The sequence below is a fragment of the Notolepis coatsorum genome, assembly GCF_963971535.1.
Source record: "Notolepis coatsorum genome assembly, chromosome: 7".
Classification (NCBI taxonomy): Eukaryota; Metazoa; Chordata; class Actinopteri; order Aulopiformes; family Paralepididae; genus Notolepis; species Notolepis coatsorum.
In genome coordinates, this window is record NC_140171.1 from 33,664,386 (window position 1) to 33,682,085 (window position 17,700).

At 43.3% G+C, this 17,700-nt stretch overlaps 1 protein-coding gene across 5 annotated transcripts in view; it reads right to left on the reverse strand.

Moving 5' to 3' along the window:
* Window positions 1-17,700, reverse strand: part of tsc2 (TSC complex subunit 2) — a 106,138-nt gene that overhangs the window by 51,942 nt on the left and 36,496 nt on the right. For all 5 annotated transcript variants that reach the window (XM_084318883.1, XM_084318886.1, XM_084318885.1 and 2 more), the window contains exons 20-25: window positions 16,211-16,333; window positions 12,941-13,075; window positions 9,725-9,914; window positions 9,189-9,282; window positions 3,008-3,110; window positions 1,699-1,793 (exon numbers count right to left, since the gene is read on the reverse strand). In XM_084318883.1, the coding sequence (XP_084175009.1) occupies window positions 1,699-1,793; window positions 3,008-3,110; window positions 9,189-9,282; window positions 9,725-9,914; window positions 12,941-13,075; window positions 16,211-16,333 (740 nt within the window). The remainder of the gene's footprint in view (window positions 1-1,698; window positions 1,794-3,007; window positions 3,111-9,188; window positions 9,283-9,724; window positions 9,915-12,940; window positions 13,076-16,210; window positions 16,334-17,700) is intronic.

Consider the following 17,700-nt stretch of genomic DNA (forward strand, 5'->3'; position numbering starts at 1 on the left):
TTTCATGTACACGTCTAGCCTCTTAATGAACCTTGTATGATCTTGTGACTTTCATGTACACATCTAGTCACTGAAGAGAACCTTGAATCATCTGCCAGAGATGAGGCCTGCAGAGCTCCAACCCAGCAGGAGGCGGTGAGCAGCTTCAGGGAGAGAACAGACAAATGGCTGAAGAAGAATGAACATGGAGGGACGATGATACATGAGGATCAGTATGAACCGTGATGTCAACAGCGTTATATGTGTTATCATGGGAGTGTGCTTTGGTTAACATGGTGCGTTACTATGGGAACACAGGCTGTACCATGGACAGCCAAAAGCAACCAGGAAGTGCAGGTAAGGGAGGGGGAAACATAGGACAGAGAAAAGTCCTCTCGTCTCGTCGCAGAATATCTTTGAGGCGACTTTTAAGGAGAGCGAGGGTTGGAGAGTGGGAGACGTGTTACACATTCACGCAGAATCTCCAAGAAAAAAGGAAACGGGAGTATAATAAAAAGAATGAGCTAAGGTACAGAGAACAGATTATACTCTCAGAGATAAACCAGTTACGAGAAACCATTACGGTTGTTTTTATTTATTTTTTGTTAGTTAGTTAGGCAAAATAATTCATTGGAAGAAAAAAATAAACATTAAAAAGGGCCATTCTGGTTGGTCTTGCATTTGATCAATCCATCCAGATAATCCTTCTCTAACCTGGTTAGAATAACGACGGTTAGGCTCTTCAGAGGGGGTTATAAAGGAGTCACGCTGACCTTTTAATGAGACTGGGGTTCAATGTATTTTAGACAGGGTTTTATGAGGTGATTTCAGGGGAGGGGGGTTAATGCTGAGGCAATCAAAGCTCCGGCACCATTTATAGACCGTTAACTCTGCTGAGAAAAAGCTTCCATTCATATGTGTGTGTGTGTGTATACAGAGTGTGCGAGTATGTTACTGTAGATGCGTGTGTATGTGTGTCCATTAATCCATGAGTAACTGAAGTCATTGATGTGGAGCAGCAGAAAGAAAGATCTTAACGTCTCTCTCTCGGAGCCTCCTCTGTAGACTCCTGAATCACATTATGTAGGTGAATGTAGTTGACCAAAACAAAAAATATATATCATCGGCAGACAAGTATCCTAAAGCAGCTACAAGGAGAAGTTTCAGCAAAATATATCATTGTCATATTGGTCGTGATACCTTCATATATTTATAAAATAAATAAACAAGTCTGAAACAATTGGTAGTCTATTTCTCACGATAAGACCACATTTCCAATAAAACCCGTCACTTCCTGTTTTGCTGTTAGCTCCACCCTCAGAGTGCGGGGAACTGTTTTGACGAGAGAGGAGAAGCTGAGAAGCCAGTTGACATGTTGTCTTTCAGTCTCTATCGATCTCAACATATTTCTGTAGTAATCCTGCCATGGTATCGACCGTGAATTTACGGTGATATATTGGACATCAGAATCTTCCTAGTAGCTGCTTTAAACACATAGCAAAATAAACAAATAAACAAAATACACTGAAATAATGATCACGATGGCAACCTGAGAGAAATCATAGCAACAGTCACACCACAGTAAATGTCACGCTGAGTCCTCTGTTACCTTGACGACCACAAACCTCTTGTAAAGTCACATGTCAATTAATGTGTTGGTGCTGTGGGGTATCTTGTGTGTGTGCGCCCACGTGTGTGTGTTTTTCAGGGAGTGTGTACCTCTTGGGCCTCTCGTTAAGGCTGGTGCTTCGAGCGCGAAACGAACTCTGCTCATGGCCGTCGTCGAAGGGAAGCAAAGCGTTGGAACGCAAGCCCTGGAGAGAGAGGAGTGATAAAAGAGTGAGATACTTTTTTTATAGTCAAACACAAGGCAGTTGTGCCCCAACGATAAGCGCCACCCGTTTTGCTTTTGTGTCATGCTCAGGTTGACATAAGAGCAAAATGGCCACCATGTGAATATGACCAATTGGGGGAGGGGGGAGAAAGATAGAGTAACATTGTCATTGCACTGAACACACACCTTAGTAATGTACTGAACACACACCTTAGTGATGTACTACACACATTAGTGATGATGTACTACACACCTTAGTGATAATAATAATAATAATAATAATAATAATAATAATAATAATAATAATAATAATAATAATAATAATAATAATAATAATAATAATAATAATAACTTTATTTGTATAGCACTTTTCATACAGAGGTTGCAGTTCAAAGTGCTTCACAACAGTAAAAAATACAGGCATAAGCGAGCATAAAAAAGATAGACCGGTAGCAAGGTATGGTAAATCACAGTGTTTCACATTAGGATCTAGCATCCCAATAGGCTCTCTGCTTACAGTTTTCAGTAATACAAATAATAAAAATAGTTTAAAATGATTCAGTTTAAAAATAGTCTAAAAATTATAAAATAGAACGGACATACAACAGGGTATTTAACATACAACAGCAGTGCATCAGTAAGAAGTAAAAGGTGTGATAAAATAGTTCTTTTACAGTGCATACAGTAGGATGTAGTCAGATAAAATTAGCATAGAACCGACACATGAATTTGATAGGCAGTGGATAAAAGTAGGCAGGGTAAGAATAGTGCAGGTAAGTACAATTTGTGTCAGGATATCCCTGATGTTTCATTGAAATCCCTGAGCAAAGAGAATCTGTCTAGCGAGTTGGCTTCCCTGATGTTTTGGGGTAGTTTGTTCCACAATTTTGGGGCATAGTTGATAAAGGCTGCATTACCGATCCTCTTTTGACTGTTTCTGGGAGCCTCTAGTAGTCCAGCAGCTGATGATCGCAGTGTTCTTGCTGGTGTGTAATTTATTAGAGTGTTGGTGATGTAGCTAGGTCCCTGTCCATTTAGAGCTTTGTATGTAAGGAGAAGGACCTTAAAGTCAATGTGATGTACTGAACACACACCTTAGTGATGTACTGGACACACCTTACCTTAGTGGTGATGTACTACACACCTTAGTGATGTACTGGACACACCTTACCTTAGTGGTGATGTACTACACACCTTAGTGATGTACTGGACAAAATCTTTGCGGAAGGGGAGTCTGCAGCGGATGAACCACATGGCAATCACATGATGGGCCAGAGAGACGATGTACTGGTTGAACCTGGTCGGATGGACAAGGAAACGTCAGTACTATGAAAATCCTGTCGTTGTTTTCTTTTGCCTTTTCTTCCAATTTAGTCATTATGCCAATTCCCCCCTGGCCGTTGCGCTACCCTACTGTTGGTCTGAGAGGGTGTAGACTACCCTACTGTTGGTCTGAGAGGGTGTAGACTACCCTACTGTTGGTCTGAGAGGGTGTAGACTACACTACTGTTGGTCTGAGAGGGTGTAGACTACATTACTGTTGGTCTGAGAGGGTGTAGACTAGGCTTGGGCGGTATCATTTTTTTCATACCGTCATATCTTGATGACCCAATACCCCGGTATACGGTATATGACTGTATGACTTTCATTTTCATCAGCTTATAGGGCTGGGCGATATGGCCAAAAACATTATTGCGATAAAATTATAAAATTATTTTCATATAACTCGATATCGATAATTATCGTCGATATAATGTCTGTCAAGTTTAATTAACTTCTTATGCCCGGCGCCGATGGACGGGCTATTAATAGACTTGTTTTGCTGCTGCGAATGTCTCGAGTTGATGTCGTCATCAGTCCGCGCACGTTAGCAGTTAGCAGGAGCAAGCGGTGTATCCCATGACAATGTACTAAATATGACCCTAAAATACTCTGTTCCGCCCCAATACATTGCAACGACGTCCACCGTATACCCCACACTACTATAACAGTGGCCTCAGAATTCACTCCACACACCCACTCAGCACGTAAACTATAAAATAGCGCCGTGCAAGCTAATTATCCTAGCCAGCCTTGTTTCCAAGCGGTGTATCCCATGACAATGTACTAAATATGACCCTAAAATACTGTTCCGCCCCAATACATTGCAACGACGTCCACCGTATACCCCACACTACTATAACCGTGGCCTCAGAATTCACGCCACACACCCACTCTGCACGTAAACTATAAAATAGCGCCGTGCAAGCTAATTATCCTAGCCAGCCTTGTTTACTACTTGAGTCCTACCCCTCTACGTCTCCTTCCGCTGTCGGCCATCTCCTTCACTGGTTGTTAGTGCGTGTGCTCATATCCAAGCTTGGAAAATCGATATATCGAAACTTTGCGACCACGTTTCATGTTTATTTCGAGGAAATAATTTATCGCGATAGTTATCGTTATCGTTTTATCGCCCAGCCCTACTTGCTTATATTGAAACACGTTGAGATTAGGGCCGTTCTTTCAACCTGAAAGTGCACTTTCTTCAACCTCGAAGTAAACAAATCACAGAAGGTAGCCCTCTGCCGCCTGCCGGCACCATCCAGGTATCGACGTGAGCTAACGGTAGCTAGTTAGCCGGCAGCCCGGCACCATCGTATCAACGTGAGCCAGTTGCATTAGGATTAAAAAATGTCAACACTCACTCACCCCGTTTTATATTACATTCCCAAAGAAGTGCCTCAGTCTCTCGTAGTCTCGTTGTGCTGGATTAAGTCACTGGCGACTCGTGGCGGCGAGGGTTTTGCTTAAATCCGAACAGACTCCAGTCCTTTAATTGTCCAAATGCGACAAGTGTGTGCAAGTTTAGCTCTTGTTTGACAAAACGTTAGCCATCTGTGGTCAGGGAGCTCATCGTGGGCTGGAGTGACGGTGGTTAACTTCGACGCTTCATCGTTCAATGGTAACGTATTATTATTATTGCTTTAGCAGTCTGCTCAGAGATAGAGGAAATGCATACAGGTTAGTGTGACGCACCTCTGTGTTCTCCTCACGTGACTCACAATAGCCAATGCTGCCGCCATCTTGCTCAGCTCAGCTCTGTGCGGGAAATACGGACCGCCTCCCCTGCCCTCTGCTGGCCGTGCTGTGTGCACTACAACCAATGCAGTCCCCGTCGAAACTCTGTTTCAGTGTAAATAGAAACTGAACCCCAACTGTGATTTTGACTGTATTGATTTTCAATACCGTCGGTATCTCTAAATACCCCGGTATACCGTAATACCGTCATACCGCCCAAGCCTACTACCCTACTGTTGATCTGAGAGTGTAGACTACACTACTGTTGGTCTGAGAGGGTGTAGACTACACTACTGTTGATCTGAGAGGGTGTAGACTACACTACTTTTGGTCTGAGAGGGTGTAGACTACCCTACTGTTGATCTGAGAGGGTGTAGACTACCCTACTGTTGATCTGAGAGGGTGTAGACTACCCTACTGTTGATCTGAGAGTGTAGACTACACTACTGTTGGTCTGAGAGGGTGTAGACTACCCTACTGTTGGTCTGAGAGGGTGTAGACTACCCTACTGTTGGTCTGAGAGGGTGTAGACTACACTACTGTTGGTCTGAGAGGGTGTAGACTACATTACTGTTGGTCTGAGGGTGTAGACTACCCTACTGTTGATCTGAGAGTGTAGACTACACTACTGTTGGTCTGAGATGGTGTAGACTACACTACTGTTGATCTGAGAGGGTGTAGACTACACTACTTTTGGTCTGAGAGGGTGTAGACTACCCTACTGTTGATCTGAGAGGGTGTAGACTACACTACTGTTGATCTGAGAGGGTGTAGACTACCCTACTGTTGATCTGAGAGTGTAGACTACACTACTGTTGGTCTGAGAGGGTGTAGACTACCCTACTGTTGGTCTGAGAGGGTGTAGACTACCCTACTGTTGGTCCGAGAGGGTGTAGACTACACTACTGTTGGTCTGAGAGGGTGTAGACTACATTACTGTTGGTCTGAGAGTGTAGACTACACTAATGTTGGTCTGAGAGGGTGTAGACTACACTACTGTTGATCTGAGAGGGTGTAGACTACACTACTTTTGGTCTGAGAGGGTGTAGACTACCCTACTGTTGATCTGAGAGGGTGTAGACTACACTACTGTTGATCTGAGAGGGTGTAGACTACCCTACTGTTGATCTGAGAGAGTGTAGACTACACTACTGTTGGTCTGAGAGGGTGTAGACTACCCTACTGTTGATCTGAGAGGGTGTAGACTACACTACTGTTGGTCTGAGAGGGTGTAGACTACACTACTTTTGATCTGAGAGGGTGTAGACTACATTACTGTTGATCTGAGAGGGTGTAGACTATCACTACTTTTGATCTGAGAGGGTGTAGACTATCACTACTGTTGGTCTGAGAGGGTGTAGACTACCCTACTGTTGATCTGAGAGGGTGTAGACTACACTACTGTTGGTCTGAGAGAGTGTAGACTACCCTACTGTTGATCTGAGAGGGTGTAGACTACCCTACTGTTGATCTGAGAATGTGTAGACTACACTACTGTTCGTCTGAGAGAGTGTAGACCACCCTACTGTTGATCTGAGAGGGTGTAGACTACATTACTGTTGATCTGAGAATGTGTAGACTACACTACTGTTCGTCTGAGAGAGTGTAGACCACCCTACTGTTGATCTGAGAGGGTGTATCACTATTCCCCTGGATATCAGAAGAATCAATCAAATATCCAATTAGCTTTTCTGAAGAGATTGTCCATTCTCCTACGCAGAGAGATTGACGATGTTCCACTGTTAACAATCATTAATATTATCCGTTAATATATTGAAAACAAAATATTATATTATTGTTCCCCCCCATATTTTTTAGTCTCTTTTATAAATAATAAAATGGACAATGAGTTGTAAAAAAGTTAAATAATTAAATGTAACGTCATCTGGGCAGGGTTGCTTATTCACTGTGTCCATGGAGACAACAATGAACGTGGCCATAAAAGTATGGTTTCCTTATGCAGAAAAGACATAGCCCTAGGGCTGGGCGGTATGGTCTAAAATTGATATCATGGTATAATTTGAAGCATAGACGGTAACGGTATATATCACGGTATATTAACTTATCTTAAAATATCTATGTAAATGCTTCTGAAGGGGTAAAACACTGGTATGGCAGCTATTACTGTACTCTTGTATTACTAGCACATATTTCACATAGTACAGAGGTATTTTAAGAACATTTATTGTGCAAAACTGCAATAGAAAAATGCAAAACCTTTTCTCAAGTGTCTGCAGGCAGGTAACGTAATGCGTATCTTGGATCCAGTGCTTTGACCATGTCTTTAAAGCCCTTTCGATCGACAGTTTGAAAAGGAACCATGTCATTACACAAGTAAACAGTTTGTTATGTCGGTCCACCGCTGGCTTTTTTTGTCGTTTAACTTAACTTAAAACGTAAATAATCAAAAATAATAAAATTATTCTGTTACAGCTGCTGAGCTATATACTATAGCTAATGTCCATCAATATGTTCCTTTTTAATGAAATAGGTTTAAGAATCGAATCAGGATTGTTAGCAGAGAGAGAGAGAGAGAGAGAGAGAGAGAGAGAGAGAGAGAGAGAGAGAGAGAGAGAGAGAGAGAGAGAGAGAGAGAGAGGGGGCTGCTGCTAGAGTGGAGCTAACGTTGGCTTGCTGAATCTACATCAACACAGACTGCTAGGAGTGGAGCTAATGTTATTTATTTTTTATTTTTTTTTATTTATCTTTTTCCCCCTCCTTTTTCCTCAGATTTTCTCCCATCCCAATGTTAGTCGTTATGCCAATTCCCAATCCCCTTCCTGGTCGCTGCGCACTTACCCCCCACAGTCGGTCTGGGAGAGTGGAGGCTACCACGTGCTTCCTCCGACACACGTCCAGCCAATCAACCGCTTCTTTTCACCTGGCAGCGCGGATTCTCACTGAGAGGGCGTAGCGTGTGGAAGGATCACACTATCCCACTTAGATCCTATCCGCGCTTAGCAGGCGCCCCGACCGAACTGTAGGAGTCGCTGTTTACAACGACCCGGACCCACCCCGCCAGCTTCTCCCACCCTCTAATACTGCCAATTGTATTAGTGTGAACGGCCAGCCAAGCTGGTGACAACCCCGGAGCTGTGAGCTGGATTCGAACAGGCAAATCCAGCCGCTCCGGGGTTGGTGACGAATGCAATCTCTGTTACGCCACCTGACCGCCCTGCTAATGTTAGTTTTCTGAGGCTACAACAACAGTTAACATTACATAAGGGTTTAGCGCGACGTGGGCATTCCAGAATGGCGAGGAATCGAGATGCAAAGCATGTTAGACGATTGGACCCGTCGCAGAGTTTACATTACACATAGAAACTGCGCGACTCGCGAGAGAAGTTGTCACACAGCTCCACTTAGCAGCCCCCTCCCTCCACACTGTGGTTACGTCCTTGCTACTTTAGAGTTGCTCTACCGGTCACAAGGTATAGTCAAAATCCATACCGTAGCGCAAATTCATAGCGTTTATACCGTCCACCCCTACAGAGCACTATAGTCTGTTTACTTTTCTGATAACTACATCACTGCATAAAATGTTCAGACATGCTTGATTATTGGTTACTTATTAGTGGTGGTTTTAGTGGTATTAGAGGTGTTTAGCAGGCTGTGATTTACAGGCGTAGAGACAGCTCTGCATAGGAGTGTGGAGATTGGCCCATTGCTCAGTCTGTCAATTGTCAGTAGTTGTAAAGAGCTAGCTAGTCCACAAACAAGTAATTTAGTTAATTGTAGTGGTTCAAAAACATCCACAGCAACTGTGACAATTTATTTATCACCTGCTAGCACAGGTTAGACAGTGTTAATGTTAATTTCCAATAGAAATCAATCACACTGGTCTCATGAATTTGTTTACATTTGAAAGCTTCATGTATTATGATACTAACTTGACGTCTCCTTTCAATGAACAGAAGGCCACACCCCCTCAACCTACTGAGAGTTGGCTGTGCTCAGAGAGGACGCACTAAAACAGTTATAACAGATCAAAGGATACATCTAGGGCTGTTAGGATCACACTCCTTACATTAACATTCCATAATAAGCTTTTTCTGACTCAATTAACATCATTGTAATGATTCTTAAAGAATATACACGTGGTGACAATATAAACTAGTAACTTGTTTGTACCGTAGTTTTGTACCTGGGATAATAATGAATAAGTCTCTTTCATAACTCTTTGAAGTAGTATAATATTCCTTGGTATCGCAATACTTGGCCTGGCATAGTATCACAGGGTAAAACTGTGGTATAGTGACAAAGTCAGTGTGTGTCAGTGTATGTACACAAGTGTTTGTGCATCTGTGTGTGTACTCACTTGGAGGGGTTGGTGTAGGGCAGTGAGATGGCGAACACACTAATGTACTGCTCAGCCACAAAGTTGGCATAGAGATGGGGCAGGCGCACCAGAGCTGAGAGACATGAAGAAACGTCTCAACCAAGTGTTTACATGTCTATAATAGAACACATTGTTTTCATTTTGGAGGACACAACATCTGTATATTTATCAAACACGGATTCATTAATCAAATAAATCTTAAAAGGAACATGCCAACGCTATGGGAAATGTGCTTACCGTCTTCTCCAGAGTCAGACAAGAAGATAGATACCAATTTCCTCTCTGCGTGTTCAGTAGAAAGCTATCCGGCTTACTCCCAGAGTTTTAAGCTAGGCTAGTGGTCTGTATCCGCTTCCATTCATTTGTGCTAAGCTAACTAGCTTGCTGCCAGATAGCTTTCTACTGAACGCACAGAGAGGAAATTGGTATCCATCTACTTGTCTGACTCTGGAGAAGATTTCCCATAATGTTGGCGTGTTCCTTAAGTTTAGAAAAAAAAAAGCGTTTGATCTCACTGGAGAGGAACTCCAGCATGGGGGACGCCATGGCAACGGTTGCCGAGATGTGAGTGAGCTTGACGATGAGGGCGGGGAGAAGCTTGATCATGATGTCAGGCATCTCCACGGTGCACATCGTCAAGGCGACCACGCACTGCTTGGCACAGCGGTAGATGAGGCCGGTCTCCAGACACTGAACCAGCTCCCTCTGAGGAGGAAGAGAGTGACAGATCGATAAGCCAATCAGCAGCACAAAAGACAAGACTCAAGGGATATTTCACTGATGAATAGTGCTTTCTATTTCCCACTGGGGCTGCCAGATGGTCAACTCCAATAGAGGCCTTTCACAGAATGTTTAGAATGCCCATCTGTCCTCCGTTATATAAGAAACTAAGGCTGAGCTGAGACTATATGCCATTTGGAAGAATAGATAAATCGGGACAAAATTATCGATAAATATAGATTTTTTTTTTTTAATTATTATTATCAGGCATCTTCCTGATCGCTACTGGCAGCGCACTCAGCACGACTCGCTGTGAGTGACGCCACTTATCGATTTCACGCAGTTATCGATAAATCTATAAGTGGTCTCAGCCTTAGAAGAAACAGCATGTGGCTATGAGCAAAACAACAGCTGCTATCTGTAGAGATGTGCACAAGTTCACTCTTTCATGGTTGGTTAGTTGCTGAGTGGTCTGAACGAATAACTGAATATTCTGTGCCACATTCACAAAGGATAGAATAGATGACGGGTAAAAAAGCAATTATTTATCACTATGGTTGCCGCGATGATACCGGTGTTACTCCATGTTCAGGCTCCACTGAGTACATTACTTGCCCACCTCTATTTTTGATGACTTTTGATTGACTCATTTAGTTCATTTTCATATCAGTGCCCACATTCAAATAAAGAACGCTAATTTGTAAAATACTAAACGTGTTATTATCAAGCATGTAAACCAGACAACATTATGAACGTGTGGACAGCAAATATTTTTAGGTTTCACTTCCACTTACAGAGTAGTTTAACTTCACATGAAGGAACAACACGTTACACGACGAGAGTGGAGGACTCTGACATGTTTCAGATTGAACCCTGCAGCAGTGAAGACTTGACTGGAGAGGAGCTCAGAGGACAGTGTGTTACATTCATCCATCCATCAATGAACAGATAGAAAAGTGATGGAAGGTAATACTGTCCATTGGTTTATTCATTTTTTTTTCATTAGAACCCAATGTCAACTCTATCTGTCCAACAAATGAATACTAGTCATTGACATTGTTTTTAAACAGATGTAGACGGACAGACACAGCGGATCAATGTAGCCGTATAGTGTTGAAGATCAAAGTAAGCTACAGATATTGAGCATCAAATGTGTCAAATCTCCGGTGTCACCAGTAATACTGTTGTCATAAGTTTATTAGTCACAGGTAATTCCACATCACCGTGGCAACCCTAATTGTCACAGAGGCATCTGGCAGTCAAACATGCGCTCATCATGCTAGGCTAATCTGACTAGCCAGGTCCATCGTCCACTTGTTGCATAAACAGATCCTTTGTGCCACATGGTGCCATGGCAGGACAGCTCTGCTCTGGTCCACATATCCCACACTAGATAAGAGTTTCATACATTTTCTTTAAGTTTGCTACAGGGCTACGTTGCAGCCAGCTACTGAGCCAAGAAAGAATAACAGCACATGCAGGCCAGAGGCGTGATTTTTTTAACGTAGCCTCTGTGAGCGAAGCCGCTCTTTGATTGCAGCGAAGAAGAAAAAGACGCTCTCCGATTGGCTAACCCTAACCGTAACTAAGCATAACCACGTCGAAAGAATGCCTAAGCATAACCACTTCGAAAGAGGGCCTAAGCATAACCACTTCGAAAGAATGCCTAAGCATAACCACTTCGAAAGAATGCCTAAGCTAACCACTTCGAAGCAGAGAATATATGTACAAGGCGGAAGAGACCCTTCGGAGCTAAACCAATCAGAGAGGGTCTTTTCTTCTTCGCTGTACGCGGCCTAGCCAATCAGAGAGCGTTGTCGGAAACAGAGGCTACGTTAAAAAAATCACACAGGCCAGAGGCCTCAACAACAGAGCTCCAAGATCAAGCTAATGACACAACACTTCCTCCTAGTGGCTGAAATAGAAAATTGCTTTTCAGTCAACCCAGTTCCACCAGTGACATTTTCAATAACCTGCATATAAAAAATATAACCACAATAAAGAAGCCGACTTTGATCCCCACAAACGATTATTCTGTTTTTATGACCCAAAACCTAAGAAATATATCAACAAAATTTTTATAATTTAGTGTCTTATCACTGGATTTGTAAACAGGTCAGAGTTGAACAGTAATATCGTGCTTTTCCAGTGTTTTACCTACTCTCTACCACTGCACTGAAATTAGGCATTTCTTTTGGAAAGTGGTTACAGCCACGTTGGAAGAATAGAACTAGACATTCCGTGCAGGGCCTCTATTGGTAGAGAAATCAGCACACAATTGGAGAATACACACAAAATCAAGACATGTCCTGTGTCTTGGTTTTAGGGACAAAATCAGGAACATTTTTATATCCTGATTTTCCCAAAGAAGCTATTCTAGTGTCAAGGGTTAAAGATAATGTTAGTTAGGGAATGAATATAAGGAATGTCCCTATATTTCACAAAGGCAATGTATGTATGTGTGTGTGTGTGTGTGTGTGTGTGTGTGTGTGTGTGTGTGTGTGTGTGTGTGTGTGTGTGTGTGTGTGTGTGTGTGTGTGTGTGTGTGTGTGTGTGTGTGCACACGTGGGTGTGATGATGTTTGTGTACCGGTTCAGACACACCTGACATGGCTGCCAACACTGTCTGTTATAATAATGTTATATGGGTGTGTGTGTGTGTGTGTACCTGTCTAGCATGCTCCAGGTAGTTGTGGTAGGAGGTGATAGAGTGTGTGTGTGTGTGTGTGTGTGTCTGTGTGTGTGTGTGTGTGTGTGTGTGTGTGTGTGTGTGTGTGTGTGATTGTGTGTGTGTGTGTGTGTTGTGCCCGTCTAGCCTGCTCCAGGTAGTTGTGGTAGGAGGACGTGATTGTGTGTGTGTGTGTGTGTGTGTGTGTGTGTGTGTGTACCTGTCTAGCCTGCTCCAGGTAGTTGTGGTAGGAGGTGATAGTGTGTCTGTGTGTGTGTGTGTGTGTGTGTGTGTGTGTGTGTGTGTGTGTGTGTGTGTGTGTGTGTGTGTGTGTGTGTGTGTACCTGTCTAGCCTGCTCCAGGTAGCTGTGGTAGGAGGTGATAGCTGTGAGGACAGGGACCACGGCCAGCTGGACGTCCGTACGGGAAAATCCATCTGGCGTCTTCTTCAGACGCTCTGTGATCAGACGGTCGGTCACCTACACACACAAAAAGTATAAAAATTTGAAAGTTACAGTTGTCTGAAAGTGTGTGTGTGTGTGTGTGTGTTAGGGGTGTAACGGTACACAGAAGCCACGGTTCGGTACGTACCTCGGTATTGGGGTCACGGTTCGGTACGAGTTCGGTACAACAGAAAAAAAAATTATAATAATTATTATTATTAACCGGGGCGGCTACGTGGCGTAGTGGGCAAGGCGCTCGCCACGAAATCTGGAGACGCTGGGCTCGCCTGTTCGAGCCCAGCGCTCCACATTTGCTTTCAGTTTAGCTGGTCGTCCGTACTAATACACATTGGCCGTATTAGGGGGTGGGAAACTGATGGGTGGGGATCGGGCGTTGTGGACAGCGACTCCTACAGGTCGGTTGGTGCGCCTGCGCAGTGGAATCAGGAAGTGTCGGGGGCAGCGTGAGCCTCCCACGCGTTACTCCTCACCACTGAGAGATCGAGCTGCGCAGGTGAAAAGATGCGACTGCTGTTACCTCAAGTACCGGAGGGGACTTGTGCTATGTATGACTTAGTCCACATTGCAGCCGGCTTGTGGGAGGCAAGAAACAGCATTCGTGACAGGGGAGGGTTGAATTGGATGATACGAAATTGGGATGGGAGAAAATATAGAAAATGGGAGAAAAAGTGGATAAAAAAAAAATTATTATTAACCCTTTCTCTGCCACGCGTATATCCATCCTTGTAGCCAGTCTGCCAGCTCTATTTGTCTATGGAGATGTTCACCTATATTGCAGGGCTATAACTTTTTAAATTGTATTGCTAAATTGACATTACTATGGCCCATTCAACATCGATTAGCTATCGTTCAGGATGTATGAACGTTTAACTTTTTCATTCACACATTCATAAAAAAATACGGTCTAGAGTATAAATATGTTTTTATCGTTTTCTGCAGTATTTCATAGAACGTGAGTTATAGCCACAAATGGATCATCAAATGCAGTTTGATACCGATTGACGCCAGATAAAAAATTTCAACTGTACACGGTCCCAGACGTTATGACTCATCATGCGCGGTTGACCGGAGGGGGGGGGGGGGGTTGTTTATAAGTCCGTGGCCAACATTAAATCATTCATGTAGTATGGGTGATATATAGATCAGAGCAGTTTGTATCGAAAATGGTCAACAAAAACGCTGAAACTCACCCCAGTCTCCTCGTAGCGTTGGGTGATGAGCGTGGAGCAAAAAGATTGCTATTATGGGATGTTGATATATGCGATCCATTTCCAGGTTGTATAATACTATATACGTCCAAATAATGTTGTTTATTGAGTTATGGCAACGGATCGCTATCCAGTGTGTCAAGATGGAGTCCAAGCACTTCCGGTTTTGGCAACTCGCCGATCGGCCACCAGGTGGCGGTATTGAAGAGTTGGAGAGTTGAGCGGAGATCTACAGCAACAGTCAAGGATCCGTGGGTGAAATATGAATACCATGACAGAAATTTGAAATATTGATCTCAAAGACGCTGTAAAACGTCATTGGCAGATTACGCATGGCGAGGAATGACGTGGTAACACGTCATTGGCGAGAAAAGGGTTAACACCATCAGTGCCGCCCTTGTTTACCTTTTTACCCGGTTGAATGCCATCATCCACTTCAATGTTAGCGTTAAAAACACATAACCTATGTTTTAAATTATGGCTATGTGTCTAATCTGCCCGTCGCTTATCAATGACTTGTTTGCGGTCAACATTGTCGAAACGGATTTTTATTTAAATTTTTTTTTTAAATCGGTTCATATCCTTTTTATAGCATTTCGAAAAGCTATCGTTCTCTCGAAAATTTCCGGGAAAATAGAAAGCTTCCCCCATAAACGGCATTTATTGGAATATTCTCGAATACACTAGACACATTGTCATTTGTCGGCCTATTTATGAATCGTTTTCAAATAAACGCTAGATTATCGATAGTATATGTGTACTTATGCACGCTATAGAGGTGGGCTGAAAAATCTATTATCCATTTCCTCAAGATCACACACACACGCACATGCTGTTATCTCAGTGAATACAGCTCCGATTACCCCAAGACTGGTAACATAGACTCCTTACCTTAGATCAGATGTTCTCCAAAAAGATTATTCCAATTCCTGATTGCCATTCCAAATATCGATCGCGTTTATTGATTGATTATTGGCTGCTGTAAATATATATTCCAGGCTGCATTCCAACTCGCGATCAGATCCCTCATCATCAGACGGCTCGCCAGCACAATGGAGCCAGTTGGCTCCACCTCTACAGATCCCCACAGGGATCTCCCAATCTAATCGACTGACCTGCAGTTACACAGGGATAGACGATAGGGGGCGGTTTTTTCCCATCTGAGCTCCTAGAGAGTCTGCTGTACCAACGGGATACTCGGTTGATGAAATATGAATTCAGATCGCTAATAAAAAAATCAAACAACATTTCTCGTCGTCGGCACTCAACTGATAAAACTAGATAAACTAGATAAACTAGATAAAACTAGAATAGTCGTCGTCGGCATTCAATGTTCAGTGTTAAACTTATCCTTGCTAAGTTTCAGTTTCACTTCCAGAGAGAATTTAACTTCACGAGACTGAATACTAGAGAACAGATGACAATGGCAGAGGATTATTTGGATTTAAACACAGTGGAGCTCAGATGATCTGTCCGGAAAAGTAGGTTCTTCTTTTTATTTGATGAGCTGTGCCTGTGGCTGTCCGGCGGAGGAGAATGTTGATGCGTTTGTTGGCGCGCGTGTGTGTCGGCGACACGTATGCGTTTCTTTTCATTGGTTTCATTTGGTTAACGTTATTGGGCGCACAAGAAAACGAAATAAAAACTGTAATGATGACCCTGCAGCTGTTCCAATGTAAATGTGCCTGGCTTTCTCCTCCGTGCACTTTCGCCGCTCTGAAGTCTGAGCTCGGTGTGCCCGGCCACGCGCGCTGTTCTCACACGGACCTCGCGAGTGCCTGCATGTGGGTGTGTATGCGCTGTGGGGCGTATTCGTCGCATGGGTGCGCGTACCGCACCGTGACGGCTGTACCGTAAATTCGCGGGACGAATACACGTACCGTTACACCCCTAGTGTGTGTGTGTGTGTGCGTCTCTCTCTCTCTGTGTATGCGTGCGGTACCATGGAGCAGAGTGTAGAGCATAGCTGGTCCAGGCTACAGGGGGAGGTCAGCAGCAGGACTTTATACTGGAGAGTCCATGGCATCTTATCCAGGACCAGCTTCAACACCTTCCAGTCCGTCTCCTACAACACAGAAAATAAAGCACATATAATGTACGCAGAACAATTTAGAGTATGTTCAGAAATATCAGCATGATCATTGTAAAATACCTGCTGTTAATAGCTTGTTTGTGAGTCTTGTGTGCATGCGTGCGTGTGTGCGGTCAAGAGTTTTATTTGTCACATACATACACGAGACATGCAGTGACATGTAGGTGGCCATGCCCACCTCGATTGTGCAACAATACAAATAATAAAATAGAATAGATAGCTTAAGAATAAAGGCAATGAGTAATACTGTATATACAATAATATACAGATCTGTTTTTTAAAGTGCCCTTTTTGTAGTGTATTTGTGTGGGGTCTGTGTGAGAGAGTGTAAATGAGGATGTGTGTGTGTGAAGTTTTTTCCGATTTAAACCACAAACAATCGAATATTGCATGTTTGCCTTTGCAGAGACTGCATAGGGCCGGAATAGCAACCTGAGTGCTTGTGTGTTGCTGTACTTTGGCTGTTTGTTGTTTGGTACTGCACTCTTCAACTGCTGCTGCTACCGTGGTAACAAAGCTACTGCCTCTTCTCTGTGCTCTCAAGTCAAATGTTTTGCTCTTTGAGATTAAGCTTTTAGTCGGAGTTGGGTCTTTAATGTCTCCAAACACAGGGTGCAGCAAGATGTTAGCCTGTGCTTCCATAAATTCTACCAGATGTATGAATCGAGCTCTTGTTTGTTTTTTTAAACATTTCATAAGGTTTAGTCCGCCATCGTTCTGAGCTTGTATGAGAGCTTGGATAATATCAGTCTTAAATTGGATGTAACATCCAGTTCATCCATGTACTCCAAGTCTTGCATAGCATTGCAACATCCCCTCAGGTATAAGGCATATGAATGGAGTGATTTACCATCATCTGCTTTAACAGCGGTCCAATTCAGTGCTTTATCCAGGTAAGCATTTGCGATCTTCATCTTGTCACCAAAATGTATCTTTAATTGTCGCATAGCCTCTGGATATCCTCTTTGTCCATTCATGTGCATGCAGCTGCTCACTATGGCTCTGGCTGGACCCGATGTGAATTGTTCAAGAAAGTAGAGCCTATCCTGGAAACAACTAGTCTTGTCCTCAATTGCATGTTTAAAAGCCAGCATGAAAGACTGGTAAAATAGCAGATTTCCGTCAAACACTGGGACCTCTCTTTTGGGTAGTAGGGAGAGATTTTGCTGTCTGATCATTAAATCAGCTATTTCATTTAGTTGTTGTACCATTGCACTGAGATCTCCATGAGAGACATTACTGACATCATGATCTTCTAGCTGTGGAATAGATGCATTTGTGGCTCCATGAGAACTACTGCTGATGTGTTCCACTGCCCTCTGCAGTGGGGTCTTGGGTAT